Below are 24,195 nucleotides of genomic sequence, written 5' to 3' on the forward strand. Positions count from 1 at the left end.
TTAAGCCGCTGCCTTCGGCTCAGGTCATGATCTCAGGGTCCTGGGATCGAGTCCCGCATCGGCCTCTCTGCTCAGCGGGGAGCCTGCTTCCCTCTCTCTCTCTCTGTGACTGCCTCTCTCTCCGTCTACTTGTGATCTCTCTCTGTCAAATAAATAAATAAAATCTTTAAAAAAAAAAAAACAACACATTGAGATATCACCTTACACCAGTTAGAATGGCCAAAATTAGCAAGACAGGAAACAACATGTGTTGGAGGGGATGTGGAGAAAGGGGAACCCTCTTACACTGTTGGTGGGAATGCAAGTTGGTGTAGCCTCTTTGGAGAACAGTGTGGAGATTCCTCAAGAAATTAAAAATAGAACTACCCTATGACCCTGCCATTGCACTCCTGGGTATTTACCCCAAGGATACAGATGTCGTGAAAAGAAGGGCCATCTGTACCCCAATGTTTATAGCAGCAATGGCCACGGTTGCCAAACTGTGGAAAGAACCAAGATGCCCTTCAACGGACGAATGGATAAGAAAGATGTGGTCCGTATACACTATGGAGTATTATGCCTCCATCAGAAAGGATGAATACCCAACTTTTGTAGCAACATGGACGGGACTGGAAGAAATTATGCTGAGTGAAATAAGTCAAGCAGAGAGAGTCAATTATCATATGATTTCACTTATTTGTGGAGCATAACAAGTAGCATGGAGGACAAGGGGAGATGGAGAGGAGAAGGGAGTTGGGGGAAATTGGAAGGGGCGGTGAACCATGAGAGACTATGGACTCTGAAAAACAATCTGAGGGTTTTGAAGGGGGAGGGGGTGGGAAATTGGGGTACCAGGTGGTGGGTATTATAGAGGGCACAGATTGCATGGAGCACTGGATGTGGTACAAAAACAATGAATACTGTTATGCTGAAAATAAATTTTTAAAAAAGTGAATATTAGAGGAGTAAGAAAGCAAGTGGGAGAACAGCAAGAGAAGAATGTCAATTTGGTGGAAAGGAATGGACATGAGGACTGCAGTTCTTTAAAGACAGGCGTGTGTGAGAAAAAGCTGCAGAACAGGGACATCAGGGATCCATCCCATCTCTGTAGAGAAAACTGGAAAAGAGACATGATTAGTATTAATTAGAAAGCCTTAGATAAATAATTACTAGTCCTACTTTCTTTAACAAGTTTCAAACTCAGTGGGTTTTCCAAGGAACTAGTTAGCTGAAATTTAAAAGTAAAAGTTGTTTGGGAGATAGAAACAGAACACAAAACCTTAGAGATGAAGTAAGGGTTAAGGAAGCCATTCTGTAACGTGCATTTTCTGGTTATTCCGGCTAATTGTAATCATTCTGCTGGGGCATGATAAGGCATGGTGAGGAAAAAGGTAAAACTCTCCCCCCAAACACACGCCATGTCTAACACTGTAGAAATATTATGTCAAATTGACTAGTAGCTTATCATGTTCTTTAACCCCAAATGATTGAACTTAAAATTTTTACTGACAATGTGGGTAGATCCAAAATGAATTCCTTAAACACTCTGGCTTCCCTGTCTACAAATCTGCACTGGATAGGACTTCATCTGTGCAGTCATTTGGGGGATCTGCTATAAACAAAGCAGTGTCAGAGAATGAGGAGAAAAACCAAGGTAAGCAGTGGAGGGACGCTGAGAGACCACCAGGGGAAGCTTCCACATGTTCCGGGGGCCACGAGGAGTTCAGCTTGGCCAGAGTGGAGGACAGAGAAGGCTGCAGGGGAGGCGGGTCGGAGTCCTGTTTTTGCAGACCTTTAATGTAAGACTAAGGATCTGGAAGCTCTGTGATGGACAGTGGGGGGTCTGGAGGGTACCTAGGAAGGTGCTGGGGGGGGGCGCTGACGCCACAGCAGGAAGGGGATGGAGCAGAAGAACAGAGGTGCAGAGATCAGGTGACCAGATGCAGGGCTGAGGCAGGAGGGAGTTAAGGCAGACCTAACTATGGCAGTCAGAAGAACACTTAATCAGGACCCTGATGGTGTGATTCTGGGTGACAGAAATAGAATGGGCCAATCCAAAGAAAGAGAGAACACAGGAGAAGCAGCAGATTTGAGGAGGACGAGGTTTTCATGTCGAGCCCATGGAGCTGAGGTCAGACTCTGGCCAGCCACGCGAGTGATGCCTGAGTGTGAAAACCACCGCGGAGGCGACGGGTGCGGCCACAGAAATGCTGAGGGTTCCATGGAGAGAAAACTGAGGGGAGACCAGAGGGAGGGAGACGCGGAGATTGAGCCGGGAAGCAGAGGAAGGGAGGGAGCAGAGGGCCAGAGAGAAACGCCCTGGGGGCTCAGTATGAGGGGCCTGCGAGGGCAAGGGCGTGAGACTAGATGACAGACACCACAGCCAGCGGAGTAAGAAGTTCCTTCCCAGGAGGGCCTTCTTACTTTCTCGTTCTACACTAGCAGGCTCAGATGCATTCTCCCGAGTCTCTCCTGCCTCACGTGTAAAAGCCTCCTTTTATTTCTGATTCTATTTCAAGGGACCATTTCCCCTGTCTCTACTTTCATTACCCAAGTCACATGTAACTGGGACACATTTCACCAAATATTTTCATTCCATGCGGTACATCCTATTGCTCCCATCAGGTATTTAAATACTGTTAAAAACTGCTTTCATATTTGGGTCTGCTGCCTGCACAGAAATAGGTTTTTCCCCGAGTTTCCCCGCAGTGTCACTTCCCACTGTCCCTCAGTCTGCTCCAGGTGGCAGCCTGAGTCCCACACGTGGCCTTCGCGGAGGAGAGGGAAAGGAGGGAAGAGGAAGCTCTCTCGGAAAGTCGGCCCCGTGTGAGGGGCACTCAGAAAAACTGCTTTTACCCACAGATGCTCAGCACTTTTTGGAGTTAGCTACTCTGCCATGGAGCAAACTAGTCAACTGGGAAGGGATGTTTTTTGCAAAGGCGCTGTGGGTTTTCTTTCTGATGACAACAAGTTTTAAGCACAATGGCTGAAGTTCAGCAAGCGGGTAGAAAATAGAGGCGTCTGGCGGGACTGCGAGGCCCGACTCTAAAGTAGCGAGTCACCCACTGTTCACAAATCCTCTTTGCTTTTTCTTACTCTAGAGATCAGAAAGCTGAAACACCCAGTTTCTCTGTTTCTTCTAAAAACAGGGTTCCACAGTTCTCACCCAAGGGAGGCATCTAATCGAAGTGAGCCTCTCCTTCCCGAGTCCGATGGCCTCATGCTTTAGGGTCCCTGCCTTGTGACTCTTCTCTGCTTCCTGCTTAGAATGCAGAACTGTTGTGGTGGGTTCCTCTAGCAAGTGGAGGGGAGCCGAGGAGGTCAGCGTCAAAACAAGGGAAGAATTCCATCCTGGATGGACTTCGTGCATAGCTCTAACAGCCCTGGGAAGCTGATCCCAAGAGTCTTGACACAAGACCCATGAACCCCATGTGTTTAAGCGAGAATTAGAATTTCTATCATTTACACCCTAATTCACTTCTAATTCATAGATTTTAATCACTGCTTTATTATAAAGTGCATGCTAATGAACCAGAGGACGCATACAATATGTACTGGAGGCCTTTTAGAATGTACTTAGAGACTATCTCAGTGAAAGGAATTTCCCTAAGTTCAAAACAGAAGCGAAATTCGTTTTACCTTGTGTATTCATAAAGTGCTGGAACGATGCTTTGGTACTGTCTTCTGATAGCCAACAGTGCCCCAATATAACCACACAATATAAGCAATTCATTTCGAGCTCTAGAAGAGAATATATATATACATATAGATATATATCTTTAATTCCATAACTTGAGATCTAGAACGTTACTCACATATGTAGTCACTGTGCTTGCATCTCTGTGTTTTGATGACTGACATAGCAAAATGTGTTTAGAAAATTTTCCAGACTTGAAGATGTTTTATTCTTAAGTTAACTCCTATTCACACACTTATGCTATACCACAAATAAGGTTTAACGCTTGCCTTCTTGCTTTTCTCTATTCCTTGACTGTTTCTTCATGTCCATTTTTCTCTAAATAACTCATTAGGCTCAATTTAGGAATTCCTGGCATACTCTGTAGACTCTGGGAAAGGACAGAGCATACCCACTCCATTTCTGGCTAGGGAAACTTGTCAAAGTTTCCCAGGCTGTGGCGTCATCATTTCCACACATGCCATTAAAGCAAAAATAGCCCAAAGCCTCCATTATAAACTACACAGTCTCTGGGGACCTTCATTCTATGGACAACAGTGTCCTTAAATGATACATGAATGCAGGGATGATGTCTGTTTTTCACTTTCTAGTACCTTCACTTTTCCCCCAGCCTAGTATGATTTGCACACAGTTGCTATTTAATAGATATGACCACTAGCTTCTTGAGGACTTGAGGACTAAGACTACCCCACAGCTCTGAATTAGCCCTATCTGAGCCAGTTAGGGGTGTGTGTGTATGCGTGTGCACATGTGTACACACACATATATAAACATACACACTCTAGGTATTAGTAAATAGGACCACTAAGATTATTTGTTTTAAATTGATCTCTTTATTTTTTCTTAAGAATAGCAAATAAAGGCATGCCTGGGTAGCTCAGTAGGTTAAGAGTCCAACTCTTGGTTTCAGCTCAGGTCATGCTCTCAGGGTCACGAGATTGAACCCCAGGGTGGGCTCTGAGCTCAGCCCAAAGTCTGCTTGAGATTCTCTCTCTCCCTCTTCCTCGCTCCCTCGTCCCCTCTCCTCCCCCTTCCCTCTAAAATGAATATATAAATCTTAAAAAAAAAAAAAAAGAAGAGCAAATAAAAATGTAATTTTTTTCTACAAGGGCATCTACTGGTCCAAGATGGTCTTTTTTTCATGATCTGAACACTAAAAACAATATGACCATTTTAAAACATTACATAGGTTCAGTTATATATTTTGGAGAAAAAGTACTCACTTAGTACACGTATGCAAGACTAATTTTTCAGTACGAATATAACTCAGCAGGTCAAGAACAGGATAAATGGTATCCAATGTCCAATTTGAACTAGTGATGTATTCTGGCAAAATAAAACCAAATACGAGATTCTCTAAGTAATAGTTTTAAATGTGTTCATCCAATTTTTAACTTATATAATTAATTCTCTTCTGGTTAATCCCATCTACCCCCTTATTTTCTGGATCACAAGTATTTCCATACTTACTGTCTTTTAAGTCCCCATATTATATAATTACCAACCTCTTTACTTTTTAAATTTAGGATGGCCAGTACTTGATTTTAAGGTTGCTTATCAATATTAATGAAAAGATCAAGTAACTGAGTAGATTTTAGATTATACTAACAACTAGAAACTTACCTTTAATGAAATCAATACCAATAGGAAGGGCTTTTTCAGGTTCCTGACTTAACAAGTAGTATTTCACAGTTTCAAATATATTACCATCTGCATGGGCTGTCTCCGCTAACTGCATGCATTCCTCTACCGTGGGTAGCTTGCACTGAAAGTAATTGGTTTGATGATGTTACTAAAATTTATAGAGATAAAAACAGCAGTATAACTAATAAACATTTCCAATATGCCTAGTATGCTTTTCTTATTAAAGTTGTTCAAAATAGATGTAAATGAAATAATTTGTCTTAAGAGCATACATTTAGGAAAACACCTTTAGGATCTAACAACAGTAAATAGGGTATTAGCTAATGAGTTAATAGCTTTTCATCCCATAAACACCTAATAAAAGAGGTGGAAGGAAACTGTGATAATCGGAATTAGTATCCATGCACGTAATTCAGGGAAAAAACAGCTGAGATTTGCTATTTCAAGATACACTGACCAATGCCAGGAACTACGTCAAATGTAGAAAATGTCAACAGTACACTCTTCCACGACCTCTACGCTCTGGAGTTTAAGCTCACTCGGCCTTTGAGACAAAGCCACGTCATTTCAAGCAGGAAGGTAAAGCATATACAAGCTCTCACAGTTTTTAGCTCTGACATTCTGAAATGCCACAAAATGGAGATTTTGAGCCTATGAGATTTCATTACTGTAAAATGCAAAGCAATACTCCTGGTTTTTTTCCAAATAATTTTTTTTCCTGTTGAAACAGAGAGCCTGCTCCTCCTTAGGTAAGCTCTTCCGCTTCCAGAATGTAGGCAGGAATTGAAAGTTATCTTTTATATCAAAATCTGATGTGTTCATGACGTTTGAAGAGGAAGTGCTAAAGGTCTGCCGGTCAGTTTCTAAGCAACACCTATAAATCGTTGAAGGCTTTGCCTCGCTGGTCTTGGGCGACCCCGGAGAAGGTGCTCCCGGGGCAGAGGGCTTTCCTGTGTGACCCCACCCCAGGCCTCAGTTCAATCACAGTAGGTCATGGGTCCGCTCACCTTTGAGATTCCTCACACTCGTCCTTTTGTACTTTCCCTCTATGTCCCCTCAAGGGACTAAGATGGTTTATTCAACCTATTTATTAATGCTCTTATTCAAGAGCTTCATAACTTCTGTGACTTAAAGTGGGTGGGGAGATGGGTGAAGGAGGTGATGGGGGCTGGGGAGCGCCCTTGCTGTGAGGCGCCCCGGGTGATATGTGGAAGTGGTGAGTCACTATATTGTACACCTGACACTAACACCCCACTGCATGTTAACCACCCGGAAGTTAAATGAAAACATAAAAAATAAATAAAAATTTGGTAAACTGAACATTTTAGATTCCTTAATCTCTCCCTCTTAAACAATTACAACAAACTCGATTAAAAGGGCTTTCATACATATAACATTTCCATATTGTTTCCCCATCTTCATTTACTAAATGCCAGTCTTTACTGAACAACTACTATGTGCTAGGTATTATGCCTGGCTAAATAAAATAGTTTCTTCACTTTGTTACATGCTCCAAGAGTAAAGGAAATGGAAAAATGATTTCTATTGAAATTTTATTCTCAAATAAAATATAAGATGATCATTCCTGTAATTTCTGTCCCGTCTTAAAATTCTAAGTTCTATAAATCAACAAAATATTTGAAAACACAATTTTTAGCATTACTTGTGAAACTGTCCAGAGGTAGTAACACGTGTACACAAACTAACTAGTCTTTCTAAAGAGTTATTAATGAAGTCTGACCAGAAAGTCTGATATCTTTTTAGAACGTGTGATGAAAAGACTGTGTGAATGTCATCTTGCCCATGCCATTACCAGGGTGTAAACACAGACAAATATTTTTCCACTCTAAGCCTCAATATTAGCACCTGCTGTTCTCACCTCAGAAGATATGTGAGTTACTATTAAAGCAGTAGGCAGGGCGTCTGCATGGCCCAGTGCGTTACATGGCAGGTCCTGATCTCAGGGTCCTGGGACTGAGCCTGGCATAGGGCGCTACGTCAGCAGGGACTCTGCTTCTCCCTCTCCCTAGACCTTTGCCTCCCCTTCCTCCTGCTCCTGCTCTCTTTCTCATATCAATCAATAAAACATTTTAAAAAAAAGGCACTATGCAACAAATGTAAAGTTCCTACTTCCTTATTTTAATTTCAACATGGAAATAGCTTTTAGTTGTCATGTTTGTAAAAACAAGCGCAGCTCATTTTAAAAAATAATTCACAAAATACAAAGTGTATAAAGAAGTTAAATCACCCCAAATCTCACAACCCACTGATTACTGTGCATACTTATCCTTTCACAGGTATCTTTCCTGGTAACACACACTCACTCACACACACTTCCACACATCTGCTCACACACTGGATCTCGCTCACACACACACACACACACACACCTGGTCTATTTGTACTATCACAATACTTAGTAAGTATCTCATTATTGAATGAATAAGGCCACTCAGCCACTGGGCACAAATCAAGGGTCATATAAGTGTAACAAAACATGGTTATTTTCAGAGTTAAAGATAAGAAAATGTTTTATTCTATCTTACATTTTTCTTAAAAGAACTGTACATATCTCCTTGAATATGCTATAAATAACAAGTACGTACACAGTTGTTTTCAAAATGAAAATCGCACAGCATGTGCGTGTTTCATATTCTGCCTTTTCATGACTGCTTTACAGCCATCTACCAGCGCCAATCAAAACAGAACTTCATGACCTTTTTAATGGATTAAAAGCACTGAACTACAAAAATGTGCTGCACTTTACATAAACCATCTTCAGATTATGGAATATTTTTGTTGTTTTTATATAAAATCTTGGCACATAAGTTCCTATATTCTATAAAGGAATAATTCTTTAAACCACTTTAGAGTAATGCATGGGAATTTCATTATACTTCATTAACTCTTTTATGGATCCTAAATTGCCTATTTTTAAAAGGTCAGCTTACATGTCCCTTACGATGCAGAGCGGCAGAGTGGAAAGGCCTTGGGACGCGGACAGAGGCAGACAGGCTGAACCTGACATTCAGCCTCCGCCTTCCACTGAGGGCAGTTCCTTCCCTTCTCTGAAATCTCTTTCTTTGTGGAATAGGAACAATATCCCCGGCTTTTCAGGGCATCATGAGAATTGAGTAAAACACAAATGCATGTGAAACTGTCCCAAGCATACAGTAGAAGCTCAAGAAATGTCACGTACCGTTACCATTTTTGTTCTATTTATAAAAGGGTTGGAAAGGGTTATGTTTGTTTCCCTACCTGAATCTGTATGTGCCCGAACCTAGAGTTAGTTAAATCACAGCACTGCGTTCCGACTGGAGAATGGACTGCCCTGACCTTACCTTCTCACGAAGATCGTTCAGCTCTTCAGTGCAGCCTGGGTAGAAGGCGCAGAGTTTGACCAGCTGCAGCTCGTTGTCAGGAGTCATCAGCAGCAGATCGGCCGCCAGATTCCTACGCACGCAACAAAAGGGTAAACTTCAACGGAGGGAAAAAAAAAATCTAAAAATAACATTTAGAACTATTTCCAAGGAAGAAAATTCTACCGCCTCCCTCGATTTTCTACTTCTATAAACAGCACCAATTTCCTACCTAATTATGGTAGTCTTCTAAATGTGGATGACAGAAACCGAAGAGCATGAAGGATAAATGGATTGTGAAATTTCTGTAGTTTTTTTTTTAATCTAAGTGAATCTTTATATATTCATAATTAGCTTTGTTATTACAGGACAATTCTCTAACCAAGCCAAGTAGAATTAGATATGTTCTTTGGAGTGAATTACACGGCAAATTTTGTCAGAGCTAATTCTCATCAGCTTTGGTCATGCTAGTCAACCACGGCTCCTTAAAACCAATAGAACACCTAGATGTTTTAAGTTTAGAATTTGGGGTATTCCGCAACTCTTCTAAACTTTAGGTGGAAATCAAAGATAGAAATGCAATTTTTGGATTTACTTTTTAAAGATTCAATAAATGGAATAAATCACTTAAAAAAATAAGGTACTTTAAAGTGTTGTATGGACTTAACAGCTTTACATTAAAAATATTTTGTATAATATCTTCTTAAAAATCACTAGGTAAAGAGTTTTTGGTTGCATACATCATAACTGAGAAAACACTACTTTTTAATGGTTCGAGATGTTATCATTCCATTTTCAAGAAACCGATATTTGACACATTTGGCATAACCTGAGAATAGGCAATATTTCAAATGTGAATTTCTGAAGGTCAGACTTCTGAGAGTAAAATCCTCCTTAACCTTCTTTGTGATGCTTTCAGTCAAATGTACACTGGTCATTTATATGAATCAATCATTTTTAAAACATTAAGAGATGTTTAATTGAGAACACTGTGAGCTTGGAACAGGAATAGATAACTTGTGTGTGTCAAATATTCTACCATCACGGAGCAGGTAAACCTTTGGGTATTTTTACAAGTCTCAAATTAGGGTAATTCATCTGTTCTTGCTAAAAGGTTTAAATGACTCTGTTTTCTGATACCAACATTTAATAGCAGTATTCAATTATGTCCATGAGGATAGGGAAATTACCATTTGCTTTTATAGGGCATAAAATAGGCATAAAATAGCTGTGCTAGGGGCGCCTGGGTGGCTCAGTGGGTTAAAGCCTCTGCCTTCGGCTCAGGTCATGGTCCCAGGGTCATTGCGCTCTCTGCTCAGCAGAGAGCCTGCTTCCTCCTCCCCCTCTGCCTGCTTCAATGCCTACTTGTGATCTCTGTCTGTCAAATAAATAAATAAAAATCTAAAAAAAAATAGCTGTGCTAAACTTCTATTCAAACTTTTATGAACATTTAAGTCTGACTTTCTCACAGAATTATATAGTCATACACTGAAATTTACAGCTATGCTAGTTAATTTTATTCACTCTTTAGTGTAATTTACCGTTTATTGAAAATTCAGGACACGAATTGGGGAAAATGTATATATTTGTAATAATACAGACCTACCTAATAACCTAAAATCTGAAATTTTGCTGCCAGAACAAGCGTTTTTCACTTGCTTAGTTATTAACTATCATTTAGTACTATAGAAAGTCACAGTTTATTTATTACACAAGTTTTAAGTATAAAATCAGGAGTGATTTTTGTATCTGGGCTAAAGGAACTGTTCTTATTACTTTGTAGCTAGGTTTTACATGCTATAAATTCTATGGAAGAACTAGCATTCTGTGAAACAATGAAGCAAGAAGAGGTAATGATCATTTTTTTAATAGAGAGTTCATACTCTAAAACTTTAATATTTTAGAATTTAATATTCTAAAAATATGAGTTCTTTAATTAAATGTTTTTATAAAACAAGATAATACCTGTATCCAACAGATGGAAAGCTAGAAAGAAAATGATTTTAAATATGAATACCATGGATAATATGCAACGAGAACCAGGAAGAAGGAAACTTTTACCAGTAAATGCAAAAGAGGCAAAGTACACTTGGTTTACAAAATTATGAACATTCTCTTGAAATTACGCAGCTATCCATTTTTACTTAAATTTCTGGAGCTCTATGAATACCATGAGGATTACAGGTTCCCCCCAGAAATAAACCTGATTGGTGCCACATATTTCAGAATTTGAACTTTAATCTAGTTTCTTGTGCATATGTCTATTCTATGGATATATAAAGGAAACTTCTTGAGGCAGTTATAAGGAAATGGAAGTTTGTTTTGTAGTAATAGCAACTAAGACATATAGTCAGTTGAAAGATTTTTTTAGACCTCACTTAAATTTAATGGCCCTTTTTTTTTTTTTTGCTATTTTTTACCCTCATCTAAAAAAATAATAATAACTAATCACATTTTATTGAGATTAGATGATGACTTTTAGCCTGGAGTCAGTCACCTTTGTGACTAAATAGCCTGAGTTAAACCTCATGCTTTGGGATGGGTCCAAGGCAAGTCGCAATAAGTATGTCACTGACTGCTACCCACAGGGAAAACCGAGCACTCGCAAAGGAGGGTGGGAAGTTTAAGGCCGATGGTGGGGGAGGGAGCTCTTATACATGTAAGATTTGGTAAAAATTATAAAATCCCTGAGATTCCTGATTCACTATGAAGCCCCCAGATCCAGAAAGAAGAGGAAAATGGGAAGTGCTGCTCTTCTGCTGATTTAGCCACAGATTAATGATGTGGTACAGCGTGACAGCTGCCACAGCCTGGACGCTTGTGTTGCCCCCTGAATTCCTATGCTGAACCTAATCCCCAATAGAATGGTATTTAGTAGTGGGGTCTTTGGGAGGTGATTAGGTCCTGGGAGCCGAGCCCTCATTAATGGGATTGGTGCCCTTATAAACGACCTGGCCCCTTCCACAAGTGAGCACAGCAAGAAGCTGGCCAATGACGACCCAGGAAGTCAGCTCTCATCAGACACCCGATCTGCCAGCATCTTGATTTTAGGCTTTGCAGCCTCCAGAACTGTGAGAAATGAGTTTCTGCTGTTTATAAACCACCCAGCCCATGACATTTCGTTGCAGCCGTCTGAACTAAGACAGTAGCTAAGTGCAAACTTTGCAGCCAGTTTATGTAACCTTGAACCTTGGCTTTAGCGGTGATGGAGACCTGTGGCGAATCAGTATCGACTGCAAAGTATCTAGTGGGTCATTCCACGTAAAGTGCTTCAAACGGTGCTTGGCACACAGTAAGCAGCGCAGAAGGGTCAGCCGGCCGTCCTTATGATTACTATTTCCGTCCTCTGTAGGGGCCAGCAGTGGGGTCTGCCTAGCTCCGTCGTACGAGCGGCACGTGTGTGCACGGGGCGGACGGCGGGAAGAGGTGCAAGACCTGGGAAGCAAGTTTATTCGGAAACTCCTTGGGGTTCTACGTACTTTGGGGAAAGAGAAGATAAAAGTCTACAGTTGCCTTTACTCAACAACTGACTGCTACCCACAGGGAAGTCTCCTGACTGTCAGCATCATGTGTTTCCCGGGCGGCTCGGTGAGGAAGGCCGGCCCGCCCTGAGATCAGGGTGCTGTGGCCGGGAGCAAGGACTGCTGGGACAGGGCCCTTCCAGGGTCGATGTCTTGGCGAGCTGCCCACGTCTGGGGGAACAGCCTATTCCAAGTCTCCGGCTAAACACACTGTTACTCTCCATTAGAAAAGTGACTTTATTTTCCACACCTTAAACTAAGACACAAGATCTGACACGAATGAGTGTAGATATGCAGAATTTAAAATGTGGGAATGTGTGGTCCTGATTATCTTAAGAAGGGTACATTTGTTCTCACGATGTTTTGTGTGCTGGAAAGATCGTGGAGGTGAGCCTTCCCAGAGTCCGAATGGGTCACGGAAGATTTCCTTCTATAACGAGGGTAGTTCCCACTGTCACTTCGCTGTCATGGCCTGGTTTCCTCCCATAGTCTCTGCTAGTAATTTAGAAAAAGGAGATGCTGTGCTCTCCCAATACACACCAAATGCAACTAACTTACAGTATTTAAAAAACGTATCCCATTACTGTAGAATCTTTTTTTGAATTTGGAAATTCTTACCATGTGGGAATCATCATGCATTTTCTTGCCAACAACTCTAGGGCGTAGTGGGTGCCGGGGGCCGCGGCCTCCCCCAGCGTGGTGCCCACACACACGGCCAGTTCCAGCTCATTCCCGCGGATCAGGTACGCCATAGCACGCTTGCTCAATGACAAAATAATTGCTTCAGTTTCATAGACATGGCATTGGCTCATCATTCCCCACCAAGCTCATAAAGTAGATAAAGCAGTATTAACCTATAATCAATCATTCTTGCAAAAGATTGAATCTCCTATACCTATGAAGTTCTTATGTAAGTACAAATGCAATTTGCAGGTGCAAAAGCCCATGATAAAGGGTCAGAGAGGAGATTTTTATAAGGTCAGAATTTAAGTTTAAAACCCTCAGTATTGGGCGCCTGGGTGTCTGGGTTGGTTAAGCAACTGCCTTCAGCTCAGGTCACGATCCTGGAGTCCTAGGATCAAGCCCTGTATTGGGCTCCCAGCTCCACAGGAGTCTGCTTCTCCCTTGGACCTTCTCCCCTCTCATGCCCTCTCTCATTCTCAAATAAATAAATAAAATCTTTAAAAAAAAAAAACCCTTAGTATTATTTTTGTAATTAATAACTGTCTTTCTGCCATATCCTCCACGTCTTTCAATCTATCACAAAACATTGTGAATTCTTAAAAGCTTTTTCAGTAGTGTGCAATGATTATCAATTACCCCTTAATACACTATACCTAAGGATATAAGCAAAATAGAACCCATCTTTACTTCACATTCTTCTTATTAGATTAGTGGGTCAAACAGAAAATACCTTAAAAACAGAATATACCAAAGAATACTTAAAAGTAAGTGCTTTCCAAGGTCAGGTATGCTGAGTCCCAGTCCAGATTCTTCCATTTACCACACTATTGCTCCTCACATAAGATGAAACACTTAAAGTAAGATGGTTACAAACATGTGTCTTGTGATAAAAATAAATAAACTGGAAAAAAAAAAGATCACATAGTCTCTAGAGTTCATGTGTGCTTATAAGGCCTGGGAGCTCAGGCTTGGAAAGCACACACAGTCAGATCTCACACAGAAGGTGCTGCATTTTTTCCACTCCAACACCGTACCACATCTTAAGAGCGTCTCATCCACAGACAGCACAGTGAAAAATGTACCTCGGTGTTATCTACAGCTAGCTGGCAGCACGCAGCTAGCACGGCCCGCCCGTCCCGAAAATACCACTCCGATAGTTCTTCACTGACTTTGTGCAGGAGTCTAGAAGAGATAAAAGCATATATTCTCCATAAACTCAAGGATTCCACCACAGAATGGACTAACGCCCTTTAACAACAAGCTGATTAAAGGATCAAATCGGATTTAATTTGATATCTTTGATTAGAGTATAAAGTCTGATTTTTGGTTAAAAAAAAATCAGGAAAGCAGGTGGGGCAGACAAACCACCCTGCCAAATGTCAGAAGAAAAGCTTAACTTTCAGAATTCACCATCCTACACTGAGTCATCTATAACTCAGCTATAGGGACAGTCAAGCTTAGAAGTGAACGGAAACTTTCAAAATTTAGTGGTGACACCAAGTACAGGCGGTGTATGTTTGAGCTAAGTAATGGCAGAGAACAGCAGCAGAGCACCAGGAAGGAGTACGCTGGTCGCAACACTATTTGTTTAACATTTTATGACTCTTTTTTTTACTTGATAAACGTCCTTAAAGTTTAAATATCCAATTTTCTAGAGCAATGAAAGGAGCCAATAGATTTGGCATGGGAAAGTAGATTATTAGATTTTACAAAGGTCAAAGGCTGAGGAATTCTAATCTCCAATTCTTTTAAAAGCATATATAGATGGATTTCTTCTTTAAAAGGAGCATAAGTTTTATTCCCAACACTAACTCTGGGGTCTTGGGATTATGAACAATGAACAGTTGTCCACACTGACTTTACAGTGAAACATTAATAAACAGCACACATGTATTTTCACAGCCCCTCCTTCCCTAAACAGGTCTGATCAGTTCTTAAGTATTTAAGTACTTTGGTGCTTTATTTGGGATCTCTCTACTGAATGTGTTTTCCTTCTCTGGAAGGGAAACAGAATGTCATAGGCCGTGTCCCTCTGCCTGACCTTGCCCTGTTCTCCATGGGAGGAGCCGAGACAGAGTGTATCTGTGGTGAGAAATGAGGTGACCCCGCCAAGCCTTCTGTATGCAGAGAAATATGAACTTCATGGTTCTCAAAACCTCCTACAGGGAAGGCAACCATGAAAATATGACCCCACACAAGGGATGAAATGCTCACTCATTACAGTCCTCCTTGTAGATATCATCGGAAGATGAAGATCCTTTCGGTGTAGAAACATGTAAGGTCTGCATGTTTCCCTCACAAGCAGCCTAGAATTTAATGAAATCTTTAATTAATTTTTAGCTAATTCTTTTAGCTGACCAATTTCAAAATTTTTTTTTCAGAATATTATTTTGATCCAAGTACAGTTGACCCTTGAACAACATGGGTTTAAACTGCATGGGTCCACTTCATGCAGATTTTTTTTCAGTAAATACAGTACATCACTGTAAATGTATTTTCTCTTCCTTATGATTTTCTTAATAACATTTTTTTCCTCTAGCTGACTTTATCATCATAATACAGCATGCAATACATATACGAAACATATGTTAAGTCAACTACATTATCGGTAAGATTCTGGTCAACAAGAGGCTATCAGCAGGTAAGTTTTGGGAGAGTCAAAAGGTATATGTGGATTTATGACTAGGTGGAAGTTCAGTACCCCTTACCTCTGTGTTGTTCAAGGATCAACTACTTACTCAAATCATGTTTGTAATTTATACAATTTGAAGATATCCTTAGAATTTGGAAAAAAAAAAAAGGGAACTCCCTTTGTACCAACAAGTACACGGTTACTAGAAAAATCTGCTCAAGCACACCTGACATTCATCAGCATACAGAAGTTCAGATGTCAAGGATACTGGTAGGTCTAAACTACACTGGATGTGCTCAGATTGTGTGAGAGTGATGTGGGCAGAGACTGCTGGGAGGTGGGCGGAGGCCAAGCCATCCACGAGACTGGATCACGAGATGGCAAGTGCAGAGGGTCAACACAGCCTTCCTTCCACGCGCCCACCCACCAGGGAACGGAGCCTGTGCAGCTGTACCTGTGCAATAAGCAGAGCTTCTTTAAGCTGACCTCTTGACATAAAAAAGTCGACTAATTTTTTCACATCACCAATGGCGATGCAGTATGGAATGACATCATCCTTGTCTTCCTGGATTAACTGATCCGCTCTCCTAATAAAATAAGAATAATTTCTTTTATAACATGCTAATTTCAAGGTTCTAGTTTGGACAGATATTTTCTGAAATATCTAAAACATCCAAATATTCAAAATATGTGGTAGATTTCATAAAGCCCTTTTGTATATCACTTTTCTAAAAGCCTTAAATTTTATAATCAAATCAGATATGGAAGACAAAAGTTTTCTGGAATAATAAATACTACAGATACTTGCCTTCTCTTAGAACACTACATATTTTCATATTTTTAAGTGCACTGAACATTTTGGTCTTTAAATGAATGCAGCTTATCTATTACAATGAGCAGTATGTTTCTGAAAGTTAGTTGCCAACTAGGTATGTGGCTGGGATATCTGCTTTCACCTGCATTAATAAATCCCGGGGTGTCTACTTCATCACCGGCAGTAGAATGTTCAACGTTTTACTGAGCACAACCGTGAATGGAGAGCTTCTAAATATAAGTAGTTTAAAATTATTAAAAAAGATAATATAAAAGTATAAATATTGGTAATACAGAAAATATTATGAGTACCCCAAGCAAGGTAGTTAAGAAAAAATAATGCTCCTGACATATGAGGGGAAGACAGGATCCTGATCTTGGACATGATAAAGGGTTTCCTTATGCCTGCCTCTGTCTCTCTGTATCCCTGTCTGTGTTTCTCTTTTCCTAAGTCCCAGGTAATTTTCAAACAACCAACCAAATTAATTCAACTCTTACAGTTTCGTTAAAAACTAATCTGGTCTATTTAACTTATGCTGGCATTTGCATTAAACTACATTTCAACTGCCAATTTTTGGATAGGTGTAGCAGACTTTTTTTTTTTTTTTTTGGCCCAGCTTATTGTTAACAGTCTTCCATTCATAGGGTCTCTGGCATTCTCCCCAACAAGTACGTTTTTAACCACCTGACCCTGATTTCCTTGTTAGAGGAATAATATCCCCTTCCTAGAGACCGGGGCTGAGATATTGCCAGTCTCTCTGAACGGCTGGATTCGTACAACACAAACTTGGGCTTTGTGGGGAGACCACTTTCTGGCCAACATGTGAATTAAGGAGCAGAGAATATCAGGTGTTGGTTTCCCAAAATAAATGAAATAGTTTTTGCTGAGGTTGAAACAAAATGGTTTTGTGAAATAATCATTGCTAACTTGGCTTTATTAAGGTTTCCGTGGGAGGAAACAACATTCATAATTATGCAGTGAGGGTGCAGGAACTGAGAATTATTGAGGATTCTTAGGATGTAAGAGGAGGGGGGGCCTTAAGAAGAGGGGGAGCCTCTCTTAAGGGGAGCCTACAATGTGAGGGCTGGAGCCAGCGTGTTGATGAACTCACCATCGGGAAAGCGGGTGCTAGCGCACAGTCTATGTTCCTATGACAGGTAAGTTTGTTAATCCTTTTGCATTTCATGCTTAGCCTCTGACAGATTTTTATTTGTACATGTGAACTGCGTTGAATTTACTTCTAAATCATGTGCCATGAAAGAAAAATAAAAACTTTTTAATGCCAGGAGGAAGAAAATTACTCATTAAATAGTACTCTACGGGCTTAGAGCAGTGACTGGCACAAAGTGAGGACTAACTAAATAAACATTCACTGAATGAATAGAAGAGAACAGAACAGAAAGCAGTCTTATGTTGTGAATTGAAACATGTCTGCCCAAAAGATATGCTGAAGTATGATGCCATGATATCTACAAATGGAACTTTATTTGGAATTACGGTCTTAGCCAATGTAGTCAGTTAAGATGGAGCTGTACCGGTTTAAGGGAGACCGAAAATCTAAGATAACTGGTATCCTCAAAGAAAGGGGGACAGAGACACAGGGAATAACGCCCTGAGAACACAAAGCTGGTGTTGGAGTGATGCACCCATGAGTCAGCAGCTGCCAAGGATCGCCGGTAACCCCCGCAGGCTGGGGAGAAGCATGGAACTGAGTCTTTGTCAGAGCCTTCAGTAGGAACCAATCCTTCCGGCAACCTGACGATGGGCCTCTAGCCTCCAGGGCTGTGAGAGCCTAAACACCTGTTGTTCTATGCCGACCAGTTCATGGTGCTTGGTTGTAGCAGCCACGAGAGACGAATACATCTCCGCAACAGTCTTCTTTGTCATCAGTACCTCCTTTATATTCATGGAGGGGACATGGCAGGGATTAGTGTCCAGAGAGAAGTTCTGAGTTATGACTCTATAAAAGTTATTTATAGAGTAAGTATTCTGTGAACTTCTGGTAACTGTCAGAAAATCTTACCACTTATTTTTCAATAGCAATATATTCACCAGTAAGTATGTTTACTGATCTGTCAATTCTGCCACTGACAGGGGAAAATCTGCCTTCCACTGTTTTTTTCAGAGGTCAGGTCAAATACAAGAACACCAAAATGACTTGTAACTGATTCATTTAATTCACTGTATAGTAGACATAAAATTCAGCTATTTTTAAAGACAACATAAGAGTAAAAATTCTCAAATGTTACTATCATATTTATATACTGCTTCCACTTTAACGTATTTCAAAACATGTATCTGGACAGACTCTCGGCTTACCTCTGCATTAACTTCTTCCAGTATTTCACAGACACCCCTGGAGCGACGGACAAGGCTTTGTCCCACTAGAACAGAAAAAAAGAACAAAAACGTGTTGTCTATTTTAAATTTTATGTATTTATTTATTTGAGAGCGAGAGTTGGGGGAGGGGCAGAGGAAGAAGCGGACCCCCCACTGGGCAGGGAGCCCAGGACTCTGGGATCCTGACCTCAGTGGAAGGCAGAGGCTTAACTGACTGAGCCCTCCAGGTACCCTGATTGTGCTTTTAATGGACTTTTTTTTTTTTTTTAAATGAACTTACATTTATAATATGAGTTTTTAGTGCTTTTAGAGTGTTTGGATTTCCAGGAATATTTTTGTATTCTACCTGATGCATTCCACAGAGTATAAATATTACCACATTTTAAAATAAAGTAAGATATATAAATGGTATTATTTAGCAGGGGAAATCCCAAACCTAGAGAGCAGGGGGCAAAGTGTGGGAAGGAGAAGAGTAGTAACTAAAGTATACAGTTTGAAAAATATACTAATTCATCTTCTGACACAACCCCAGAGTAATTTGTTTTATGGTAGTCTATAGCCTATGTTCAAAATAATACATGCTGAAATTTTTACTAGTGTCACTTCTCCTTAACAAATAAGACATTTATTTCTATTTTTATTCTTTCCTTGTTTATCTATAAACTTTATTTCTTGTCACTTCTTCCTTTATAGTTGATAATACTGATCTTCATATTTTAAAAATCAGAGGTTATTAAATATGATCATTGTTCAGTTATGACAAGTGGACAATTATATGTTAATATAGATTTCACTGAACTCAAGTCTAGAAGGGAAATGAAGGGAAAGTATTCTGAAATATCAAAACATGAATCCAAGTTTCATTTTAATTAAGATTCTCCTAAACAGTAGAATTCTACTAAATTAAGGCTAGAAAATTGGTAATTAGCCTGAAAATAACAGGTTAAATTTTAAATAGGAAACTTTTTAAAAGTTTTTATTTAAATTTCAGTTAACATAGAGTATAATATAAGTTTTGGGTGTACAAAATAGGTAATTTTTAATACTACATTATTTGAGTCATATTACCTTTTTTAAAAAAAAAAGTAATCTAAAATATGCTTTGAGGGAAAATTTGCCTTTGTTGGAGTAGAGGCAAATGGAAGGCAGAAGTTAAAATATAGGTTAAATTAACTTTGAAATCATCAAGATTTTTCTATAAAAACATGTCTTGTAGGTGAAAAGATTGAATATTTTCCTAACCTCATAGTATTAATCTCAGAGAAACAGAAACTATGGAAGCAGGTGACCATGAACAATTACAAGGACACTCCCATTTTTTAAGGATTGTAAGCGCAGTGTTGTGGATCATTAAGAACATTAATTCTTAAGCTCCAGAAGTAGGTATTTTATTAAAGTATCTAATTAAATTTGAATTAAATATAGTTTAAAATATATATATATTTATCTCCATATATAAAACTAAGAAAGATGAAGAATTAGTATCTGTCAAAATTTGGTTTTTTGTCCTTGACTTTTGATAGATATTCTAATACAGCTTTGTTAAAAGGGTAACTTTTAAGACAAATCTTAATTTCTTCAGAAGTAAATTTTTTTAAAAAGGTTTTATTCATTTATTTGACAGAAAGAGACAGTGAGAGACAGAACACAAGAAGGAGGGTTGGGAGAGGGAGAAGCAAGCTTCCCGCAGAGCAGGGAGCCCGACACGGGGCTCGATCCTAGGACCCTGAGATCATGACACTAAGCCAAAGACAGAGGTCTACCAACTGAGCCACCCCAGTGGCCCAGAAGTAAAATTTTTATATTGCTCCTAAACACTTCATAGTTTACAATACCTTAAAAAAATTTTTTTTCATTTCTTTAAAGAGAGAGAGAACACATACCCAAGTACAATGGGGATGGGTGAGGCAGAGGAAGAGGGAGAGAAAGAATCTTAAGCAGGCTCCACACCCAGCACAGAGCCAGACTCCGGGGATTGATCTCATGATCCTGAGATCATGACCTGAGCCAAAAATCAAGAGTCACCGCTTAACTGAATGAGCAACCCAGGTGCCCCCTCCTTTTCAATAGCATTTTTAAATGACATTTTTTGTCTTAGGTCAAGCAGTAATTCATTATTTGTCTCTAGTGTGTGGATGGGGGCATAAAAAGGTGAGCTAAATTTAATTTTGATATATTTTAATGTAGCCTTATTACTTAGTTTTACTTTACATTATTTATTAGTACACTTAATAGCATGCTTTGTAATTATAAAATTAACTAACTTAGAGCTTTTCAAAATGATCAACTATGAAATGAGTCTGTGCCATTCTCATTTTTTTTTTTTTTTTTGGAGGGTGGGAGAATTGTTCTTGAACTACAGTGGCCATGCAGAAAAATGAAAACCTTCATAAATTTCACAAAATTCACAAACTGCATACACTCAGGTAACCAGCACCCGGATCAAGATATTTGCAAATGACACTTACAAACAAAGGGCTGATATCCAAGATCTATAAAGAACTCCTCAAACTCAACACACACAAAACAGATAATCATGTCAAAAAATGGGTGGAAGACACGAACAGACACTTCTTCAAAGATGACATACAAATGGCTAAAGACGCGTAAAAAGATGTTCATCATCACTAGCCATCAGGGAGATTCAAATCAAAACCACACTGAGACACTACCTTACACCAGTTAGAATGGCCAAAATTAACAAGACAGTGTAGTGAAAAGAAGGGCCATATGTACCCCAACATTCATAGCAGCAATGGCCACAATCGCAAAACTGTGGAAAGAACCAAGATGCTTTTCAATGGACAAATGGATAAGGAAGATGTGGTTCATATATACCATGCAGTATTATGCCTCTATCAGAAAGGATGGATACCCAACTTTTGTATCAACATGGGCAGGACTGGAAGAGATTATGCAGAGGGAAAGAAGTCAAGCAGAGAGAGTCAAGTATCATATGGTTTCACTTATTTGTGAAGCATAAGGAGTAACATGGAGGGCATGGGAGATGGAAAGGAGAAGGGAGTTGGGGGAAATCGGAGGGGGAGACGAAACATGAGAGACTGTGGACCCTGAGAAACACACTGAGGGTTTTGGACGGGAGGGTGGGTGGGAGGTTTGGTGAGCCTGATGGTGGGTATTAAGGAAGGCACATGTTACATGGAGCACTGGGTGTGGTGCATAAACAATGAATTCTGGAACACTGAAAAGAAATTAAAAAAAAATAAAGATTAAAAAAAAAAAAGAAACAGAAGCTCCTTCTCCCTTTGGTTCTATTTTATTTGCCACCTACTTTTCAAAAGAACACTATCTTGAATTTTAATAGGATAGATTCATCTTAATCTTTTTGAAAATTGTGTTTTGTTGAATCAGTCCTCAATACAATCAAGATGTGCCTTAGAAACATCTTTCACTAGGTAATCCTCAATGAAAACCCTCTTCTGGCCAAAGCAGGTTCTCGTTATGACAAACAGTGTTAACAAGGGGCAAGGGAAGTCCACTGTTTGTAACTCAGCCAATGGGGATATTTACGGGGTATCAAAGATCCTACTCTACAGCAGTGGTTCTCAACCTTCAGCATGCATGTGAATAATGTGGAGGGCTCATAAAAGCACAAATCACTGGGCCACATCCCCAGAGTTTCTGATTCTGGAGGTTTGGGGTGGGACATGCTTGTCTAACATGTTCCCATGTAATGCTTATGTTACTCTGGGGATCTCACTCTGAGAAGTATCTCTCGGATATACACCTGATATCAAACTGGCAGAGAAGCAAACAGATCTAGAAAAAGAGAAGCTTAATATTTAGCATTTCACCAAAACTTAGAATACTCTGTTAAACTCACTGATTTTAGCACTTTACCTCTCCAAGTTCAACCATCAGTTCACAGTATCTCTGAATTTGTCCTAATCTCAAATGTATGTCAGCAGCTTCCTTCAGCCTTTCCTCTTTAGTGGGGACCCCAATGCCACCACCAAATTTAGACATCTTGACTGTTGTCAATTCTTGGGCTTCAGACTGGTTAAAAAGAAAATAAAATTTTCTAAATTTAATTATCAAGAGCTGGTGATAACAGATGATCATAAAAGCATTGCAGGGGCATGTACTTTAAAACATGTAGCACTGGAAATTAAATATTTTTAAAAGTCAGTGCTTTTTCTCTATAAAATATGATACCTCTCCTACTATAATATTTTGGTGTGGGTGTGGGATAAAAAAGTGCATGTGTCTGGTGTGGGCAGGGAGAGGCTAAATCCCACTGTCCCTTAAAACTCACCACGTGTTTTGGTTATACAGAAATGCAGGGCCCAAAAGGTCGTGAGTGATAATATAATCACTGGAAAAAAATACACAAATATCTGGAATAAAAATTAAAAATGACAGGCTCACTGTAACTGGCTCCTATACTGGCAAGAGGTAAGAGCTGCCATCTTTTAGTGGAGATGTGACTACAGAAAGTCCTCCTTTATGAAAATAACTGTTTCATCTGACCTTCAAATCCCCATCTCTGGCCCAGTTCTCATGCTCTAATGGTTAAGTTAACCATGCTATTTCCTTGCAAATATAAGACCCATTTCCACTTTCTGGTCCCTGCACTGGTTTGTTGGTACTGGTTATCACTCCATGCATAAGGTAACTGATAATTTTATAATGAAATTCATTAGGAGCTCAATATGGCCAGTTTTAATAAAACATATCCCAGAATACAGTCTATTGGGCCTCTGAGACTAAGGTCAGAGTGGTCTGTATATCACAGTCATCTGGTAGTAGGTAAAGCATTTCAAGGAGTACCAAGTGACCTTTGAAGAAATTCACGAGATTCAACCTACAAACCATGGCTGCCTCAATCTGGTCTCAAATAATTCAGACTCTCATGACTGATTTTTACATTTATCTCCTCAGTGTTTACTTACTTCAGTCTACTAACTCTAATTCTATACATTTTTCAAAATAATTTTTGTATTTCAACAAGGAAAGGCGAAACTAATTTCTGCTTGAGGACATCATCCTTGCATACTTTACTTACCATTCGGAACTTAATCAGATGTTTCAAATGCATTATTCCTTTACAGTAGTTCTGAGGAAGCAGGCTATCGTCCTGTCCTCCGATCACAGCCACTAAATTCCACAAATTGTCACTGCCACCCGGAGGCTGAAAGGTTGATACAGAATAACCAAAGAGAAAATAATGCATTCGAAACCCCACAGAATTTAGCATCCTTAAAAATAAGAGGCAGGGGGCGCCTGGGTGGCTCAATGGTTAAAGCCTCTGTCTTCGGCTCAGGTCATGATCCCAGGGTCCTGGGATCTAGCCTCACATCGGGCTCTCTGCTCAGCAGGGAGCCTGCCTCCTCCTCCTCTCTCTCTCTGCCTGCCTCTCTGCCTACTTGTGATCTGTCTGTCAAATAAATAAAAATCTAAAAAAAAAAAAAAAAAAAAAAAAAGAGGCAGGCATATATCTAAGTTGGAAAATTGACAAAATAGTAATATATCTCATTTATCGTTCCTGGTTTCCATTTGCTTTC

General features: G+C 39.8%; 1 protein-coding gene across 3 annotated transcripts in view; it reads right to left on the reverse strand.

Annotated features, from left to right (window-relative positions):
• WDR17 (WD repeat domain 17) overlaps positions 1-24,195 on the reverse strand; it is a 108,011-nt gene that overhangs the window by 6,600 nt on the left and 77,216 nt on the right. For 2 of the 3 annotated variants that reach the window (XM_044225704.1, XM_044225703.1), the window contains 12 exons: positions 23,697-23,822; positions 22,532-22,687; positions 18,650-18,714; positions 15,971-16,103; positions 15,099-15,190; positions 13,967-14,066; positions 12,819-12,958; positions 10,645-10,665; positions 8,662-8,773; positions 5,300-5,441; positions 4,900-5,002; positions 3,619-3,720 (listed from right to left, as the gene is read on the reverse strand). In XM_044225704.1, the coding sequence (XP_044081639.1) occupies positions 3,619-3,720; positions 4,900-5,002; positions 5,300-5,441; positions 8,662-8,773; positions 10,645-10,665; positions 12,819-12,958; positions 13,967-14,066; positions 15,099-15,190; positions 15,971-16,103; positions 18,650-18,714; positions 22,532-22,687; positions 23,697-23,822 (1,292 nt within the window). The remainder of the gene's footprint in view (positions 1-3,618; positions 3,721-4,899; positions 5,003-5,299; positions 5,442-8,661; positions 8,774-10,644; positions 10,666-12,818; positions 12,959-13,966; positions 14,067-15,098; positions 15,191-15,970; positions 16,104-18,649; positions 18,715-22,531; positions 22,688-23,696; positions 23,823-24,195) is intronic. The other variant, XM_044225702.1, reaches the window with a different exon arrangement.

This window comes from Neovison vison, chromosome 11, assembly GCF_020171115.1.
Source record: "Neovison vison isolate M4711 chromosome 11, ASM_NN_V1, whole genome shotgun sequence".
NCBI lineage: Eukaryota > Metazoa > Chordata > Mammalia > Carnivora > Mustelidae > Neogale > Neogale vison.